At 51.7% G+C, this 17,714-nt stretch overlaps 1 protein-coding gene across 1 annotated transcript in view; it reads left to right on the forward strand.

The window, feature by feature from the left end:
• Nucleotides 1–17,714, forward strand: part of DNAH3 (dynein axonemal heavy chain 3) — a 195,936-nt gene that overhangs the window by 155,115 nt on the left and 23,107 nt on the right. The window contains exons 43-51 of the mRNA XM_070413711.1: nt 264–443; nt 1,819–1,942; nt 2,033–2,189; nt 2,384–2,527; nt 3,754–4,420; nt 5,206–5,371; nt 7,615–7,831; nt 9,525–9,707; nt 14,759–14,957. Coding sequence (XP_070269812.1) covers nt 264–443; nt 1,819–1,942; nt 2,033–2,189; nt 2,384–2,527; nt 3,754–4,420; nt 5,206–5,371; nt 7,615–7,831; nt 9,525–9,707; nt 14,759–14,957 — 2,037 coding nt within the window. The remainder of the gene's footprint in view (nt 1–263; nt 444–1,818; nt 1,943–2,032; nt 2,190–2,383; nt 2,528–3,753; nt 4,421–5,205; nt 5,372–7,614; nt 7,832–9,524; nt 9,708–14,758; nt 14,958–17,714) is intronic.

Genomic DNA, 17,714 nt, shown 5'->3' on the forward strand with positions numbered 1-17,714 from the left:
TTTTTTTTTTAGTTTTATTCCTTTCAAACGGGCTGGATCCGGCCCGAGGGCCGTAGTTTGCCCACGGCTGCCCTAAAGTCACAATGGGCAGAACCAGGGAAACCTCTTCCTGTAGGTCAAACGTCCGTGGGCTGAGCCCTGCCCAGAGTGGGGGTGGGACACTGGCTGTGGACTCTCCCGTAGAAGAAAGAGTCTTCTGCTGCCTCCTGTGAGAGCAGAGGGTCCCCTAAACTTACAGCGTGTGGCCCTGGCTTCTTCCCCAGATGACCTCAACATGCCAGCCAAAGAGGCATACGGGGCCCAGCCCCCCATTGAGCTTCTGCGGCAATGGATGGACCACGGTCACTGGTTTGACAAGAAAGACACAAACAAGCTGGACATCGTGGACGTGCTGCTGGTGACAGCCATGGGGCCCCCCGGGGGAGGAAGGAATGACATTACTGGTATGTAAAAGAGAAGCTCGTTCCTCTCCTCCCTACCCCGCCCCTGCCTGCAGAGCCAGACACTGCAGGCACTGTGTTCTGATGGAGGGAGGAGGAGAGTGTGTGCGCCTGTGGCCAGGGCGGGCTGGGCCAGCTCCAGGGAGCGGCATCGGAAGACTTCATGTTGGAAGTTGTGGAAATAGGACAAGGAAAGGACCAGAGAGTCTCAGATGAAGAGGAGAGTTCAGGTGCCAGCACGTGTTCCCGGGGGAGGCCAGCCAGGAGTTCTCAGCTGGGGCTGCATGACCCTTTCACCTGTTGTGTTTGTTATAACTCTTCACATTGCTAAAGGGAGAGCAACTCACCTGGGGAAAAATAATAATAAACATAAATAAGATCCCCGTCCCATCATCTCCTCATCTAACAGTTGAGGAGCATGCTTCCTTGCATAAGAATCTTAGTACCATTTCCAGACTTCAGATTCTGTGGCCTTCTCATCTGTAAAAGAAGAACATGGGCTGGTGATCGAATTTGGTACACTGTGTACCTGAGGATGCAGAATCAAAGTGATCACTATCAAAGCACACTGGTAAAATTATTGGACATTAGAGAAAAAGAAAAAAACCTTTTGGGCATTTAGGCAAAAAGGGCACCTGTTGGATAAGCAAAATCAAATTAGGTTATCTTAAGACCTCTCAACTGCAATGCTTTACGCCATAAGAAAACAGAATAACATTTAAGATGCTCAAGGGAACACAATGAGAGTCAAGAATGGAATAGCCAGAAAAGCTGACCTTTAAGCATAAAAGCAAAATTGTTATCAACATGCAAGAACTCAGAGACTTTTTTCATAAGCCCGTTTCGAGTAATCTACTAGAAAGTGGGTTTCAGATTATCATAATTACTATGAATTATATCTCAATAAAGCCGATATATAGATACAAATGCATAGATATCTAACATAGACAGATGTAGATATGTAAGGATACCAAATTAATAGCAGTTAGTTTGGGGAGGAATGGTTTGGTATGTAGGAGGTACGTGGCAGGCGATGCTCCCTTGCCATAAAGGTGTTCTGATTGCTTGTGCCTTTACGTTTTAGAAGCGAGCGTGAGCCCTGCGCCCAGAGCCACCACATCGGGCCCGAGGCTGACCTGCATCCACCAGGCAGCTTAGCGGCAGCGCCACCTGTCACCCTTGAGCCCTTGAAGTGTGACTAGTGGGACTGGGAAAACCAACTTGCAATGTTATTTGTTATTCATTAATTTAAGTTTAAATAGCCACGTGCGGCGAGAGGCAGCCATAGCACAGCACAGGAGGTAGGAGGCAGAGGGAAACAGCTCCCATGTGCGGAGCGCCAGGCCCAGGAATGAGAGGGTGTGCGCGTGTCTTCCAGGGCGATTCACCCGCCACCTGAACGTCATTTCCATCAACGCCTTTGAGGATGACATTTTAACCAAGATTTTTAGCTCCATTGCTAACTGGCACTTTGGGAAAGGATTTGACGTGATCTTCTTAAGGTAAGAGGTTGCTGTGTCCTCCAGGACATTGTTCTGGGGCCCTCAGTTCTGGCCTCTCCTTGACTGGCCTACCTTCTCCTTCCTCCCGAGGTATGGCAAGATGCTGGTCCAGGCCACTATGACGATCTACAAAGCTGCCGTGGAGAACTTCCTGCCGACTCCCTCCAAGTCACATTACGTCTTTAACCTGCGGGACTTCTCCCGGGTGATCCAAGGGGTGCTGCTCTGTCCCCACTCCCACATGCAGGTCAGTGCGGCCGCTCTGTTACCAAGTCGCTCAGCACTACCTAACCATCAGCGCTCACTTCCTCCGTGTCCAATCTGTGAGAGGCCTGGTGCTTAACATTTTGAAAGCATAATCTTGTTTCATTCTCACGCCAACGGGGATTTGAGAATTGCCCCCTCCGGCACATCATTCAGAAAACGAACTCTGCTTTGCAGGAGGTAGAGAAGCTTATCCGGCTTTGGATTCATGAGGTCTATCGGGTTTTCTATGACCGGCTGATCGACGATGAGGACAGACAGGTCTTCTTCAACTTGGTGAAGGAAACCACCTCGAATTGCTTCAAGCAAACCATGGAGAAGGTCAGCCAGACCCTATGATCATCTGGCCTCAGAAACGGTCCCCATACTTGACCATGTTAGCCTGAGTCCAGGTTCCCTTCCCAGTGGAGACGCTCAGTCCGCTCTCTGACCCTCGAGCAATAGCATTGAGCCAACGAGTCACTTGATTTGGTGGCACACCACTAGTCCCAACTGTGCTCCACTTCCCTGGGTTTGAAGCATTCAAAGTGATTGGCTATATGATGTTATGGTGTTATTGTTTGTACATATTCAGGGTCAAATTAATTTGTGAGCTGAGAAAGGAACCATAAATTTTCATGGTTTGATTGAGGCCCTGGTAAACCCAAGTAAAAGATTGTCATGGTTTCCAATTCATACATTTTTTTCTCTTTCCCATTCCATATAAGAAAAGTTGTTTTAAGAATCATCTAGTTCTACCTCTATTTTTTAAAATTCTTATCCAAGGATATGTTTATTGATTTTAGAGAGAGGGTGAGGGGGAAAAGAGAGAGAGAGAGAGAGATCAATTGGTTGCCTCTTGTACATGCCCCGACCGGGGACTGAACCTGTAACCTAGGATGTGCCCTGACCAGGAATCGAACCCACCACCTTTTGGTGCATGAGAAGATGCTCCAAGCAACTGAGCTACACTGGCCAGAGCTCATTCTACCTTTATTTCTAAGAAACTGTGATTTCTTCATAGGAAAACTGCAAAAGTGTTTTCACGTTGCAGCCAGAGACCCAGAACAGAGTCCCCTCCCCCCTCCCCCCCGCCCCCACACACACGCAAACACACATGCAAACACACACGCCCTCCCCTACCTCCCCGCTGGTGCAATGCAGGAAGAAGAAGCATCTAAAACATTTCTACTCTAGGCATGGAGTAGAGCCAGGGGAAGCGCCTGTACCTCTATTTGGTGAAGGAGCAAGTACTTTTAAAAATGGTGTCTTCCTTTGAGGCCTATGGGGAATCTTACAGTCTGACCACCAATGTTTTAACTACTTAGCAAGCAGACTGGCCCTCGCTTTACATGCCTTTCACTAATGTCCTTCCATCATAGCCTTTACAGCCATCAGACCCCCATATCATGGTTTGTTTTGTTTTTTAAACTGTTAATGAACCATGACTTTGAAGAATGTGCTCGAAGGAGATAAGCTCACCTCCTGTTCCCTTCCTCTACACCGCCCGTTGCCATCCAGGTTGGGCCACTGGCTCAGTGCCTGGCTGGGACTTACCTTTTCCACAGGTTCTCATCCACCTATCACCCACTGGAAAGATCGTCGATGATAATATCCATAGCCTCTTTTTTGGAGATTACTTCAAACCGGAGAGTGACCCCAAAATCTATGATGAGATCACGGACCTGAAACAGCTCACGGTGGTCATGGAGTACTACCTAGATGAGTTCAACAACATCAGCAAGGCCCCCATGTCCTTGGTCATGTTCAGATTCGCCATTGAGCACATCTCCAGGATCTGTAGGGTCCTGAAGCAGGACAAAGGCCACCTGCTCCTGGTGGGCATCGGGGGCAGTGGGCGGCAGAGTGCCAGCAAACTGTCCACATTCATGAACTCATACGAGCTGTACCAGATCGAGATCACGAAGAGCTACTCCAGCCTCGACTGGCGGGAGGACCTGAAGAAGATCATGCTGCAGGTGGGCGTGGCCACCAAGCGCACCGTGTTCCTTTTCGCTGACAGCCAGGTCAAGGACGAGTCTTTTGTTGAGGACATCAACATGCTTCTGAACACGGGCGACGTGCCCAACATCTTCCCTGCGGACGAGAAGGCCGACCTTATCGAGAAGATGCAAACAGCAGCCAGGACAGCCGGCGAGAAGATTGACGTCACCCCTCTGTCTATGTATAACTTCTTTATTGAGCGGGTGAAGAAGAACCTTCACATTGTCCTTGGTAAGAAGGGAGAGACCCACACAGGCCGCGCCACTGACCTCCCCGGCCTTACCCTGCGGCCTTCTAACTAGGCTCTCTATGTCCACTCCTGTCCTCTCCAGACCTTTTGGTCCCACTGAGCCGAATGGGGTTTTCTCATAGATTGCAAATATGGTCATTGTATATTCACACACGTACACACATGCCCAAGAATTAAAATACTTGAATTGCTTTCTATTAGGCTGAAGACCCAAATTCCTCCCCTATGGTTTTATAAGGCCACCTGCCAGACTGTCCTCGTATCCTCTCCACTCTGGTCTCAAACCAAGTTTCCCTCTCTCTTTCTCCTTTAGCCACACCGACCTTCTCACTCATCTACCTGTGCATCACCCTTTCTCTACCACTTTGAATCTAAATAAAAAATGAATGATATTTGGGGTATAGACGCCAAAATTTATGGCTAGATGGGATTGGAGACAAGCTGATGCCTCCATACCTCTGTCAGGAGCTATGGATGAGATCCCTGGCAAGCAGGTCAAAGGGTTCCAATCACTTGGCAAAAGGACCCTAAGGATCTGGAAGGGACAATAATGGGAATGGGAGACCAGTCACTGAATTCCCGTCACAGAACTTCATGAGAACATCCCATGACTCCCCCCACGCCCCCGGCACTCATCATGACTGTCCCAGTTACAGCGCTGGGCACAGCAGGGAGCATGCCCACTCACCAGGGTCCTTGGTAAGACCCGCCGGCTGCCCTGGGCCTCCGTGGAGGAAGGGGACTAATAAAGTCTGTTTCTCATTAGCCATGAGCCCAATTGGGGATGCCTTTCGGAACCGCCTAAGAATGTTCCCTTCACTCATCAATTGCTGCACGATTGATTGGTTCCAGTCCTGGCCCACAGATGCCCTGGAGTTGGTGGCTAACAAATTTCTGGAAGATGTGGAACTTAATGACAATATTCGGAGACAGTAAGTGTTAGCTGCATTTTAGTACCCCAAGCATATATTCCAAATTGAAAATCCAGATATTGGCTCTATTCTTGTTTTATGATTTCTCGATTTAGATTTAAAAGTCTTATACTTTTAATCACACTTAGTTAGCTATTTAATAAATAAAACATTTTTTAAATTGCATTTAGTCAGCTATTTAATAAATAAAACATTTTTTCTGTAAAAGAGTAAACTGTATTGTTCAGATTGTCCTGGGATGTACTGTTGCCGCAGCCAGAAGAACCTGAATATAGTGATATCGTTACTCAGCCGTCTTAGAGCTCTTATTCTCAGCAGAGCAGCCTCACGGCCAGGGCCAAGGGGGTGGAATGGGTTCCTGAGGGTAAAGAAAACTTACTCTTGATGTGCAAAGCACAGATCCACGAAAACAAATAAAAAGCTGAGATAAGGGAAGAGATAAGACTGTCAAACCCTGGGTGCCCCATGAAGGCGTGGGCCGTGCCACCTGCCCTATGTCCTTAGTGCAGGGGTGGGCAACCTTTTTGTGAGTGCGTGCCAAAACCAGCAAAATCTCTGACTCAAAATTCTTCTGCGTGCCAACCCTAATTTTCTGAGAACATGTTACGCCTACTTGATATCTCTTAAGGTATACATATATGAAGAACCTTGAAAAAATAATAAAATTCATTCGAGCAACAAAAACACAGTACATGATGATGAAAAATACATTTATTTTTTAATGTATATATGTACACTGATAGTCCAACAGAAAACTTTATGACTCCGTTTGATATTATCAGTGGGACTTTTGCTGCTGCATCACTGATGACAGAGATTTTACATCAGGTTTATATTTCATGACCTTCAGAGATATGCACGAGCTATTACTTTCATCCATCAGGCTACTCCTATTATGAGACTTAACAAAATTCATCACTGAGAACAAAGATTCACAAGCATATGTGGATGAAAACATGGAGAGTAACGCTGTTGCAAAGTTTTTTAAACAGAAAAAAATTTTCTGGAATGGCATTCCAAGTCCTCAATAGTTGGTTTTCGACACTATTGAAATTGCTCTTCCCCTCTCTCATCAATCCATGTCTATGGTCTTTAAGATAACTTGTTATGTAAAATTATTTATTTATCTAAGATGCACCTACATTGAATTTATCTGAAAAATAAAAAAGTCGATATTAAGAAAAAAACTGTAAATGGAAGATTATAAGAGAGGGTTTCGCATGCCAGCAAAAGTTACTGGCGTGCCATGTTTGGCACGCGTGCCAGGGGTTGCCCACCCCTGCCTTAGTGCCTGGCAGGGGCCTGGGACTACTATTGAATGAATGGGTGGGAAATGAAGAAGCAGGCGGGGTTCGGAGTGGGCGTGGCTTTCAGTTCTGTCTTAAGAACGTTAGACTTTGTTCTGTGGCCAGAAGATTTAGCCTGTGTCTGCAGGCCCATGAATAGAACTCAGGGGCTGAGTGAATTTGAATGGGGAAAACTACACCTCATTCTCACATCCAGCTGAGATTTTGCATTTTCTTCCATGATGAATGTAGGCAGTAAACCCAGTAGTATTAGCAAGACCTGTGACTTTGTTACCAATAAAAATAACATGGGCTTTTTCATAGTCATTACAGATATTCCCTTCAAAACTATGGTAGCTTCCAGGCATGCTGCCCAATTTTATTCAATGCAGCAGTTAGCAAACTATGGTTCCTAGGCCAAGTCCACTTTGCAGCCTGTTTTTTTTTTGGGGGGGGGGGGGGGTTGGTGGTTTTTTTGTAAATAAAATTGTATTGGAACCACACCCCTTTTTCATACACAACAGCAGAGTTAAGTAGTTGTGACAGAGAAAAAGTTTGCTGACCCTAATTTAACACACTAAGCGTATATGTGACTATAAAACAAATTTGGTTTTTAAAATATTTTGAAAAACTCTATTTCAACATAGTTGTTTTCCTGTGTGATCCTATTTTACTTTCTGTATTTACAAACATCATTCTGCAAAGTCCGGAGGCTTCGTCAGGCCCAAGGTAAGAGCTCCTGCCCAGCCTGATGACTCACAGAGTGACTGGCTTCAGGGTCACCTGATCCAAGATTGTTCAGTCAGCATAAAACCTCCCCAGCCCTTCTGCTGACCTGCATCCATCGGAGGATTTGGGATTCCATGGGCCCACCCAGGGCGCCTTCGCACATCCTCGCATCTGCACCCAGAGCCACGCTGGTGTCTCTGGCCTCACCCACCGCCTCTGCCCTGGCAGGGTCGTCTCCATGTGCAAATACTTCCAGGAGAGTGTGAAGGAGCTGTCACTCGACTACTACAACACGCTTCGCAGACACAATTACGTCACCCCCACCTCCTACCTTGAGCTGATCCTAACCTTTAAGACCCTCTTAAATAGCAAGAGGCAAGAGGTTGACATGATAAGAAACCGCTACCTGACAGGCCTGCAGAAACTCCAGTTCGCAGCTTCCCAGGTGAGAACGGCCATCACAGAGTAGGGGCGGAGGCCGAGGGCCGGTGGGCGCGGGGGGCCTTGTCCAGGTGCTGCATTCAGGCCCAGCATCCCTGCCCGCAGGACGCCCTCACAGCCTCCTCCCAAGCCTAGCACATTGAGTTGTCTTTACTCAAGATTTTAATAGTTTGTTCATCGTGGATTTGGTGGGCATTAATTTTGACTTAAAATATTGCAACAAAATACTATGTATCATGGTACTCGTTTTCTGGTGCCCCCTTGAATATTGTGCCCAAGGTGAGTGCCTTGCAGGCCTACCCAGGCCCTGGCCCTGCCAGAAGCCACTAGTCAGGATGAGGCCACGGTTAGGAGCAGGCTCTGTGCAATCAGAGTCCTGGGCTCCAGTCCCAGTTCTCAACTCACCAGCTTCTTGGGACCTCAGTGTCCTCTTCTGTTGGTAGGTGATAGTCCGTGCTTTGTAGACTGTCATGAGGATTTGAAACACTGACACAAATACCAAATGCCTGGCATATGAGTTTGTATTCATTTATGCTTGGACAGGCCATCTTGACAAACCAACTAAAGTGAGAGCCACATTAAGACAGGGATTTTCAGCACCAGCACAGGTCCAAGACAACTGAATGCTTGCCAGTAGGTTTGCCCATTGCTGAGCCCAGAAAATCCATGAACACTGCAGCCCAGGGCCGGGGAGGCCGTAGGGGCGTACTTCATGCTCTGTTCCTAGCTCTGAGCCGGTCCAACTGGGATCCTTTGCTTTTAGAGAGAGAGAATGAAGGTGCCAGGTCACACCCCCTGAGCCCCCCAGGCCCAGGGCTGCGTATAGGAAAGCTCACCTGGAGACACCAAGACACAAAGAGGCCAGGTGACTGTCCACAGTCACGCAGCCCAGTGAGTCAGTGCCCCAGGAGGTCAGGCCGGAACTGAAAGTCAGACGCATGGTCCAGAGCCCGTGTCATGGCCAGGCCAGGGTGCCTGCGTCTCTCCCAGCGCTTCCCAGGCCTGGGCACAAGGTCACAAACCCTCTTCACATAAGGACACAGAACCAGGGGGGAGTCCCAGCTCTGCATCGGGAACATCTAATGCATTGAGTTGCCTGAGAAACGGCACCCCTCCCTCTGCAGCAGCCAGCTGCCTCCCATCAGAGGTGCTCACACAGTTCGAACGTTTAGAGAGGGAAACGGCCTGCAAGTCCCTTCCATCCCAGGCATCTCAGCCGCACTCACGTGCTTCTTTCACGGACTTGGAAACAATGTAGGAGCTCCTTGATCAGAGCGTCAGCCGATAAGCCAGGGTTGCAGGTTTGATCCCCGAACTCGGCACACACAGGAAACTGCATAAATACATGGAACAGCAAATCGATGTTTCCCTCTTTCTCAAACAAATAAATGAATGGATAAATGAAGTGGATTTCCTTCTACCTTGCTCTTGCTCTCCCTCTCCTGCCCCCAACACTGGAAGGTGGGCTCAACAACGAGAAAGGCCTTTGGATATGTTTTCAGTTTATGTGTCTAGTGCCGAGCAGGGTGCCCGGACTCTGCAGCGCCTGGTGTGAACCTCACTAAGCATTGAACATCCAGGCAACTCCAGCCAACAACAGACCCCGGTTATGCTGCAAATGCGGAGGTTGGAGGATGGTTCAGACCGGCCTCGCGGTCATTTCGCAACGTCACACTCACTCCCCGTCTCCTTGCCAGGTGGCCGTCATGCAAGTGGAGCTGACCGCACTCCAACCCCAGCTCATCCAGACGTCCGAGGAGACTGCCAACATGATGGTGAGGATCGAAGAGGAGACCATAGAAGCCGATGCCAAGAAGCTCCTGGTGCAGGCGGATGAAAAGGAAGCCAACGCCGCTGCCTCCGTTGCTCAGGGCATCAAGGTATAAAGATCCGGGAGGCGGGGAGCCCGCACAGCTCTGCGGGACATGTGGTCGGCCCGTCCTGCAGATGAGAAAAGTGAGGCTTGGCAAGGGCAGGCGACTGTCTCAGCAGCGCCAGCCGCTGGGTGACGAGCTCACTCCTGCCCCCTGGCTGTTTCCAGGGAGCTGGACCGTGTTAGATAGCCTCTGTCTCTCAGAGTCAAGGCCTACGAGACCCAGTATGACCGACCCTCGTCTCTAGGAGCCCCTCACTCTGCTTTGGCCATGCTGGTCTCCTGCCTGTTCTTTAAAAAGACACAAGGCACACTCCGCCCAGGGCCCTGCACCGGCTGGTGGCTCTGCCCAGAGCACTCTTCCTCCAGCCTGGACACCTCTCTCCTCCATCACGTCTTTGCTCATGTGTGCCTGGCATGTCATAGGGTGGAACGAACGTTTGTTGAGGACAGATTGTTGACCTAGAGAACTCCGTTTGCCGTCCTGGGCAGGCGTTTCCTGCTCAGCTATTGGCGGGAAGCCCGGCTGGCACTCCCGTGAAGCTATATATTTCTCAAAGCACTTTCAGCGGCACAGCTCCACTAGCGCAGCCCGCAGCCCGGCAGCCTTGGGCACAAGAGTGACAGGACAGTACCCGAGAGTCAACAGCATGCACTTCCACAGCTGCACAGCCAGTCGGCGGGACTGGACCCAGGGTGTGGCACTTAGCGTAGCAGACTTGTCCCAACGCTCCCAATTAGCAGTTAGAAAACCCTTTTGGCCGTTCTTACAGCAGGAGCTTGAGCCAGAGCAGCCTGTGTCTGGCTTCCAGGGTGAATAAATAACGGGGCGCCTCCTCCAGGACAGGCCGTCCAGACGGCTCCCTCCAACGAGCCTGAGGCCTGGCCTCTCAGAGCTGCCCTGGGTCCAACCCCTGGTCCCAGTGTCACACAGTGAGAGTGTGGCCCAGGCGGCCGGGGACGCACTGTGACACACGCTTTTTTCTTTTATGATCTTGGAATAATTATCGCCTTTTCAAAATCAAGAGACTGCAAGTAAAATGTCTAAAGTGTCAGCTTTTCTGAGAACAAAAGTCAAGCATCGGGCGACACGGGACCCCCTCCTGGGTGCAGCCGTCAGGCGTGGACGGCGCTGCCCGTGGGTGTCCCGTTCACAAGCCGGCCCGCCCCCTGCCGGCGTGTCGGCTGGCCTGGAGCTGGAGGCACATTAGTTTGAGCTCCTCCTGGTAGAATCAGGCACCTCAGGGCTCAGGATTTGCTCAGCTTCCTCACTGTAACCTGGGGAGACAGAGGGGATACAAAGGCGTGTCGCATGGTCCAGCACACCGAGCTCGAGGGCCCGTGTTAACCACCCCGACAGTGGTCCTTTACCCTGTACCGGGACTTGCCTGGAGGAAGGCCAGCCTGTCGCCACGCGTGGGTGCTCACAGCCAGGCCTCTGCTCTGCAGTGTGAGGGGAGCAGAGGTCCCTGGGCAGGAGGGGCAGGGAGGGTGCAGAGCGACCCGCACACTCACTCCTGGTTTGGCTGGGAACGGGGGGGCCGTGCTCTGCCATCCCCCAGGACAGGAGTGAGGTCGGGAGGTGAGTCAGGGGAAGGAGGCTGTGCTGTGTGAGTGCCCGAGGCTTTATGGGGAGCCCAGTCCCTTTCTGAGCCCCAGGGCTGCAGTCCTGGGCTGGTTTCACCTCCTGAGGGAGACCCTGGAGGGCGCCCCACGAGGAGATGAGGGGACTGGCTGACAGAACGCAGGCCCCACAAGTACAGCAGTGGCTTAAACTGGCTGATTCTTTTAAGTTAATGAGTCATTTTTCCTAGTGAGGACAAGTGATGTCAGGATTACTGCAGAGCTGGGCACATTCCAGCAGTGTCACACAGCCCTGCTGGGAAGTCAGCTTGAGCCCTGGCCAGTGTGCTCAATGGTTAGAGCGTCTGCTGTTGCATCACAGGCTCTTAGGTTTGATTCCCAGGCAAGAGCATGTACCTGGGTTCGATCCCTGGCCCCGGTGAAGGAGTATTCAGGAGGCAACCAATCAATGTGTCTCTCTCACATTGATGTTTCTCTCTCTCTCTCTCTCTCTCTCTCTCTCTCTCTCTCTCTCCCTTTCTCTCCCCCACCCTCCTCCCTTCCACTCTTTCTAAAAATTAATGGAAAAATATCCTCATGTGAGGATCAACCAAACAACAAAAAACAAAAAAAGTCAACTTTAACTCCGTTTCCATCATTGCCATCATATCATGGTTGCAATTTATGTCGTGCTTTTAAAAAATTTTTTAACATCATATCCCAAATGTCATAGAGTCACTTTAATGACCATGTTAGGCAGACGGTTTACCATCAAGTAGCCCCCCTCTGGCCCTGGCCCCTCTCGGTGCTTTGGGGTGCCCTGGGGGTGCCCTGGATTTGCCCCAGGAAACTGCAGAGCAGATTCACCTGGAGCTTGAAGTGCAGTGCCCAGGCCCCACCCAAGCCGAGGACCAGACTCTCTGGGTGGCCTGGGGAGGGGCACCCACTGCGCTCAGAGTTGGAATCACTTGGCAGCAATGTCACGATGAGAGCGAGTTTGAGACGCCTGACGAGCGAGCAGCGGGAACCCAGGCCTGGACCCTGAGGGAGAGCCGTGGCTGGGCCGCAGGGAGGCAGGGTGTGGGTCCCCGGCATGAACAGAACCAGGGAAATGTGGCGCCCCAGGCACCTGGGGACCCCAGAGCGGTGGCCGAGCCAATGCCTTCTGGTCCCTGCCCCAGCTCTGCAGCTGCCGTGAGGGAGGCAGGGCCGGGCTGGTTCTTCCTCTGCCTCCACTCGGTGCACATCTCGTGGCTGATGTGGGGCCAGTGGAATGGCCCAGGCCTGGCCACTCATTTATTTAATACAGGGATATGGACATGGCTTGCTTATGGGTGGGGGGGGTGGGGGGGGGTGTTTGAATGTAATGGAGCTAAATAAATCATTGCTATCCTATAAAAGGGTAATATGCAAATCAACCAAACTGCTGAATAACTGGTCACTATGATGCGCACTGACCACCAGGGGGCAGACGCTCAATGCAGGAGCTGCCCACTGGTGGTCAATGCGCTCCCACAGGGGGAGTGCCGTTCAGCCACAAACTGGGCTGACGGCTGGCGAGCATAGTGGTGAACCTCTGTGGCAGCGGTAAGGATGTCCAACTGATGGCTTAGGCCCGCTTCCCACAGGGCATGGGCCTAAGCCAGCCGTGGGCAAACTACGGCCCTCGGGCCGGATCCGGCCCGTTTGAAATGAATAAAACTAAAAAAAAAAAAAAAAGACTGTACCCTTTTATGTAATGATGTTTACTTTGAATTTATATTAGTTCACACAAACACTCCATCCATGCTTTTGTTCCGGCCCTCCGGTCCAGTTTAAGAACCTACTGTGGCCCTCGAGTTAAAAAGTTTGCCCACCCCTGGCCTAAGCCATCAGTTGGACATCCCCTGAAAGCTCCCAGACTGTGAAAGGGCACAGGCTGGGCTGAGGGACCCCCCTTCCCCCACTGAGTGCACAAATGTTGTGCACCAGGCCTCTAGTAGGTTTATAAGAGAGCGGAAAACCTATAATAAAGAATCCATGATACACGTACCCATACATGCATACATACACACACACATATGTGGGAAAGCAGGACCACTTGTGTTGGTTTGCCCATCATCATAACCTGCAGGATCTAGACGCCAGGGCTCGCTGCTCTGCCTCAGACTCAAGCTCCCCGTGGAGTCTGCTCACCAGCTGGGGATCGCCTGGGCTGCGGGCTGCGCTCCACACCGGCTGGGGATCGCCTGGGCTGCGGGCTGCTCTCCACACCGGCTGGGGATCGCCTGGGGATCGCCTGGGCTGCGGGCTGCTCTCCACACCGGCTGGGGATCGCCTGGGCTGCGGGCTGCTCTCCACACCGGCTGGCGATCGCCTGGGGATCGCCTGGGCTGCGGGCTGCGCTCCACACCGGCTGGGGATCGCCTGGGGATCGCCTGGGCTGCGGGCAAAGCTGGGAGTCAGGCTTGGAGCTTGGTGCCATACCTGACCAGCTGCAGAAACTGAGCTAACTCATTTGCTTCCTGAAACCTTGTTTTTCTTTTTCTTTCTTATTTAGTCATTAGACCTCTAACTAATCTATAAGATCCCTTCCTGTTCTAAAAGTTTCATAATGTTAAGCTTTCTTTTTTTAATTGAGATGTAACTCACATACCATTAGATCCACTCTTAAATTATGCAATTGTGGCTTTTCGCATTTTCACAGAGTTGTACAACCACCGGCATTATTTAAATCCAGAATATTTTCCTCCCCACAAGCAGCCCCCGACTCCCCTCCGGCTCCTGGCAGCCACTCGCCGACTTCCTGCCTCACAGGATTTCTCTGCACATGCATGTATATGGGATCACGGCGGCCGGGGTTCTGTGTCTGGCTCCTGTCACTCAGCATGAAGTGTTCAAGGCTTATGTCTGTGTTATTTCATGAATCAGTATTTTTATGGCTGATATTTCATTGTGTTAATTTTGTTTTTAAATGAGGAAATAATGTCTCCTCCCAGATGTCACTAGCCAACTCCCGTCTCTATGCCTGTTCCTCACTCCTACACGCGACCTTGCATCCCCCTGAGCCACGTCCTGCCCCTGCCTGTCCCTGAGCCGCAGGGATCCCGCCCCTCCCCGCTCAGCTCCCCGCACCTTCATCTTCCCTGGACTGGCCCTGACCCTCTTCCCATCTGTCACTCACCTGTGAAGACTCATCCTTCATCGCTCAACCCATCCTTGGTCCCCACTACATATATCTCTTGGGAATTTTTTTAAAAAAGAAAGGCTTGATTTTTTTAAAGATTACAAACCATCTGAATTCCTAAAAGTCCAAGGCATCCAGGCTGCAGCCCCCAAGGGCAGTGCTGGCCTCCCTGCACCCAGAGCCCTGGGCACCTTCCTGGAGGAACGGCCGTGGGCGGTGCCTCTGCCCACCCCGTCCCGGACGGTTTTCTCCAGGAGCAGAGCCTCATCCTCCCCCGTGCCAGGCATGCCAGGCGCTGTGCTCACCCCTTTGTCCCCGTGTGCCCGCAGGACGAGTGTGAGGGGGACCTGGCCGAGGCCATGCCAGCACTGGAGGCCGCACTGGCTGCGCTCGACACCCTGAACCCAGCGGACATCTCCATGGTGAAGTCCATGCAGAACCCCCCCGGCCCCGTCAAGCTGGTCATGGAGAGCATCTGTGTCATGAAAGGGCTGAAACCTGAGAGGAAGCCGGACCCCAGTGGCAGCGGTAACCCGCCCAGCACGCGCGCGCGCGCGCGCACACACACACACACACACACACACACAACCGGCCCGAAGGCAGTGTGCGCAATCTCGGAGGAAGAGAGAGGGGCGCCAGGCTGTGCGTGTGCTCCAGACCAGAGAGCTCCCTGTGCCTCCTCAGCGCCCCTCTCCTCCCAGGAGCCAGGAAAATGCTGGTGTCGCAGGAGAGCTGAGCAGTCAAAGCTCCTGCCTGCAAATCATTACAAAGACGAAGGTCAGGGAGACCCACAGGCACATAGACACAAAGAGATCATGAACAGGGAGAGATCCGAGGGAAGGAATTAGGAGGCGGATGGAGACAGCGACAGAGAGAGAGGAGGGGGGACAGACTCAAACACAGTGTCAGACAGAGAGACGGGAGAGAACGACATGGAGGCTGTGAAGAGAAACAGACACAGACAGAAACACAAAGGCTGCCAGTGAGAGAGAAATGGAGACGGACGCAGAGGTACAGAGAGAGAGAGACATGCAAACGTAGAGCAAGTGGAAGAAGAGAGAGACAAGGAGACACAGACACTACGGGAGAAGAAGAGGGAGGAGGAATTTGAGATGGTAGAGGAGAATCTGAGGCAGAGAGATGAGCAGAGGGAGGCAGAGGCAGACTGGGAGGGAGGTGGGGAGACAAGGACTCCAGGGGAGAGAGGAAAGCGCCTTACTTATATAAGTGAGACTAGCCGCATTAATAGGTAAATGTTCAGTCTCCTTAAAACCAGATTTCCATGTAGGGTCTTGTATGAAGACAGGGGCCTTGGAATTGAACGAGGGTGAGGCTTCCGCTTCCCATTGGTTAGCACTCCCTCTTCCTGGTGGTGGTGGCCGAAGCCCCATGAAGGAGACGCAGAAGGAATGGGGAATGGACAAGCCAGTGTGGACTTGACAGGGGGCCATTAGGGCAGCAGGTGAGGGGCGTTCTGTGGGGCTGAGCAAGGTGAGCCAGCCAGCACATCTCCACTCGGGGCACCCAGGACCCACGGGGCATGAAGAGGCTGGAGCCCGGCCCCGCCGGCGCCTCTCTGAGAGCCGTGGGGATCCTCACTCAGTTGGTCTGGGCATGGCCTCTGTGTGAATTAGCATTTTATCTTTTATTTTTTGAACTCCTGTGTGGTTCGAAGGTGCAGCCGGGGTTGAGAACGGTGCACAAATCATAGCCAGGTCCCAGAAGTCATTTCTCTTCTTGGATCATTGATGATCCACACAGGACCCATTGTTCGCCTCTCTAGCTCAAAGGTAAAGCAAATTGTGTGCACTGCTCACTCACCCTGCGGCATTCAGCCCGGACAGTGGGCTGCAGTTAGTTTCGGGCATCCTGGATTTACATGGAGCGGGTCACCTCCTGACGGTAAACAGAAACCTCCATGGGGATGTTTGATCGCTGTGCTTGAGTTAGAAACAGGACACATTTGAACTGCTGTAATTAATATGATGCCTCAAGTACAGCTTTTTTTTAATGCTCACCCAAGGACTTTTTCATTGAGTTGAGAGAAAGAGGAAGGGAGAGAGAAAGAGAGAGAGAGGAGGGAAAAAACAAACATCAATGTGAGACAGAAACATCAATCGGTTGCCCGGCCGGGGGTGGAACCTGCAACCTGGGCATGTGCCCTGACCTGGAATCAAACCCTCCACCGTGGACGATGCTCCAAACAACTGAGCCCGTAGCCAGGACTCGTGGACGCTTGTTAGGATGAGCGATGGTTACAGTGCCATGAGCCAAAAGGCCTCCAACCTTTCCAACCTGTCAGCCTTTTAGGAGCCACCTGGGATGAGGTCAGGGCTCACTCAGCCCGGGGTCAGCGTGACGAGGGCTAAGGAGAACAGGCCCGGCTTCGTCTTGGGCAGGTGGCAGAGGGCCTCTGTCCAGCTGCAGTCTTCTTCCCCCCCTCGCCTTCTCTTGGGCCCCCACCCACTCACGAGGAGGACGCTTTGGGTTCCATCCAGTCCACCTCCCAGACGCGAAAAAGAATGTTTAAAACACATGCCCATGACTCCTTTGCCCTCTCCATCTATGGCTGGGATGAGGGGCAACATTCATTCAATACAGACCGATGACCGAGTCTCAGGCACTGTGCGGAGAACAGTAAACACAGACCCCTCACCGCTGTGAGGGAGAGGCCGCGAGAAAAAGTAAGCAAAAAGTCACAGCTTGCAACAGATGCTGTAAAAAGAACAGACGCTCTAGCTGCTGAGATGAAGGGCAATGCTGTGGGAGGGGTGCAGGGGCCGCTCGTTGGGACTCATCTAAGGAAACCCCTCTGTGGCCTGTGAGGGTGGTTTCTAAAATGAGCCCCCAGTCTGGTCAGGAGCCAGCTGCAGGCATGCGCAGCTCATGTAGGGAAGCCTCGGACAGCAAGGCATTGCAGGAGGCCCTTCGTGACCGGCGTCCGAAGAGCAAGGCAGCGATGCGGGGTGAGGTCAGTAGGCCTCCCAGACCGTGGCGAGGAGCTTAGACTTTCCTTCTCTTATTTAGATTTTGTATCTTTAAAGCAGCTTTAAGTTCACATCAAAGAGGTTTCCCATATCCCCCTCCCCTCGCCCATGCACAGTCTCTCCCGTCCATCATCAACACCCGCCACCACAGCAAACCCACACGGACACATCATAATCACCCAAAGCCCATAGTTTACACGATTGAATGCTCTTGGAGGAGCACATTCTATGGGTTTGGACAAGCATATAAGGACGGGTCCATCGTTATGGTATCATACAGAGTATTTTCTCTGCCCTT

Source organism: Myotis yumanensis, unplaced genomic scaffold, assembly GCF_028538775.1.
Source record: "Myotis yumanensis isolate MYYU_CA2020_CCGP unplaced genomic scaffold, mMyoYum1.0.hap1 SCAF_4, whole genome shotgun sequence".
Taxonomy (NCBI): Eukaryota; Metazoa; Chordata; class Mammalia; order Chiroptera; family Vespertilionidae; genus Myotis; species Myotis yumanensis.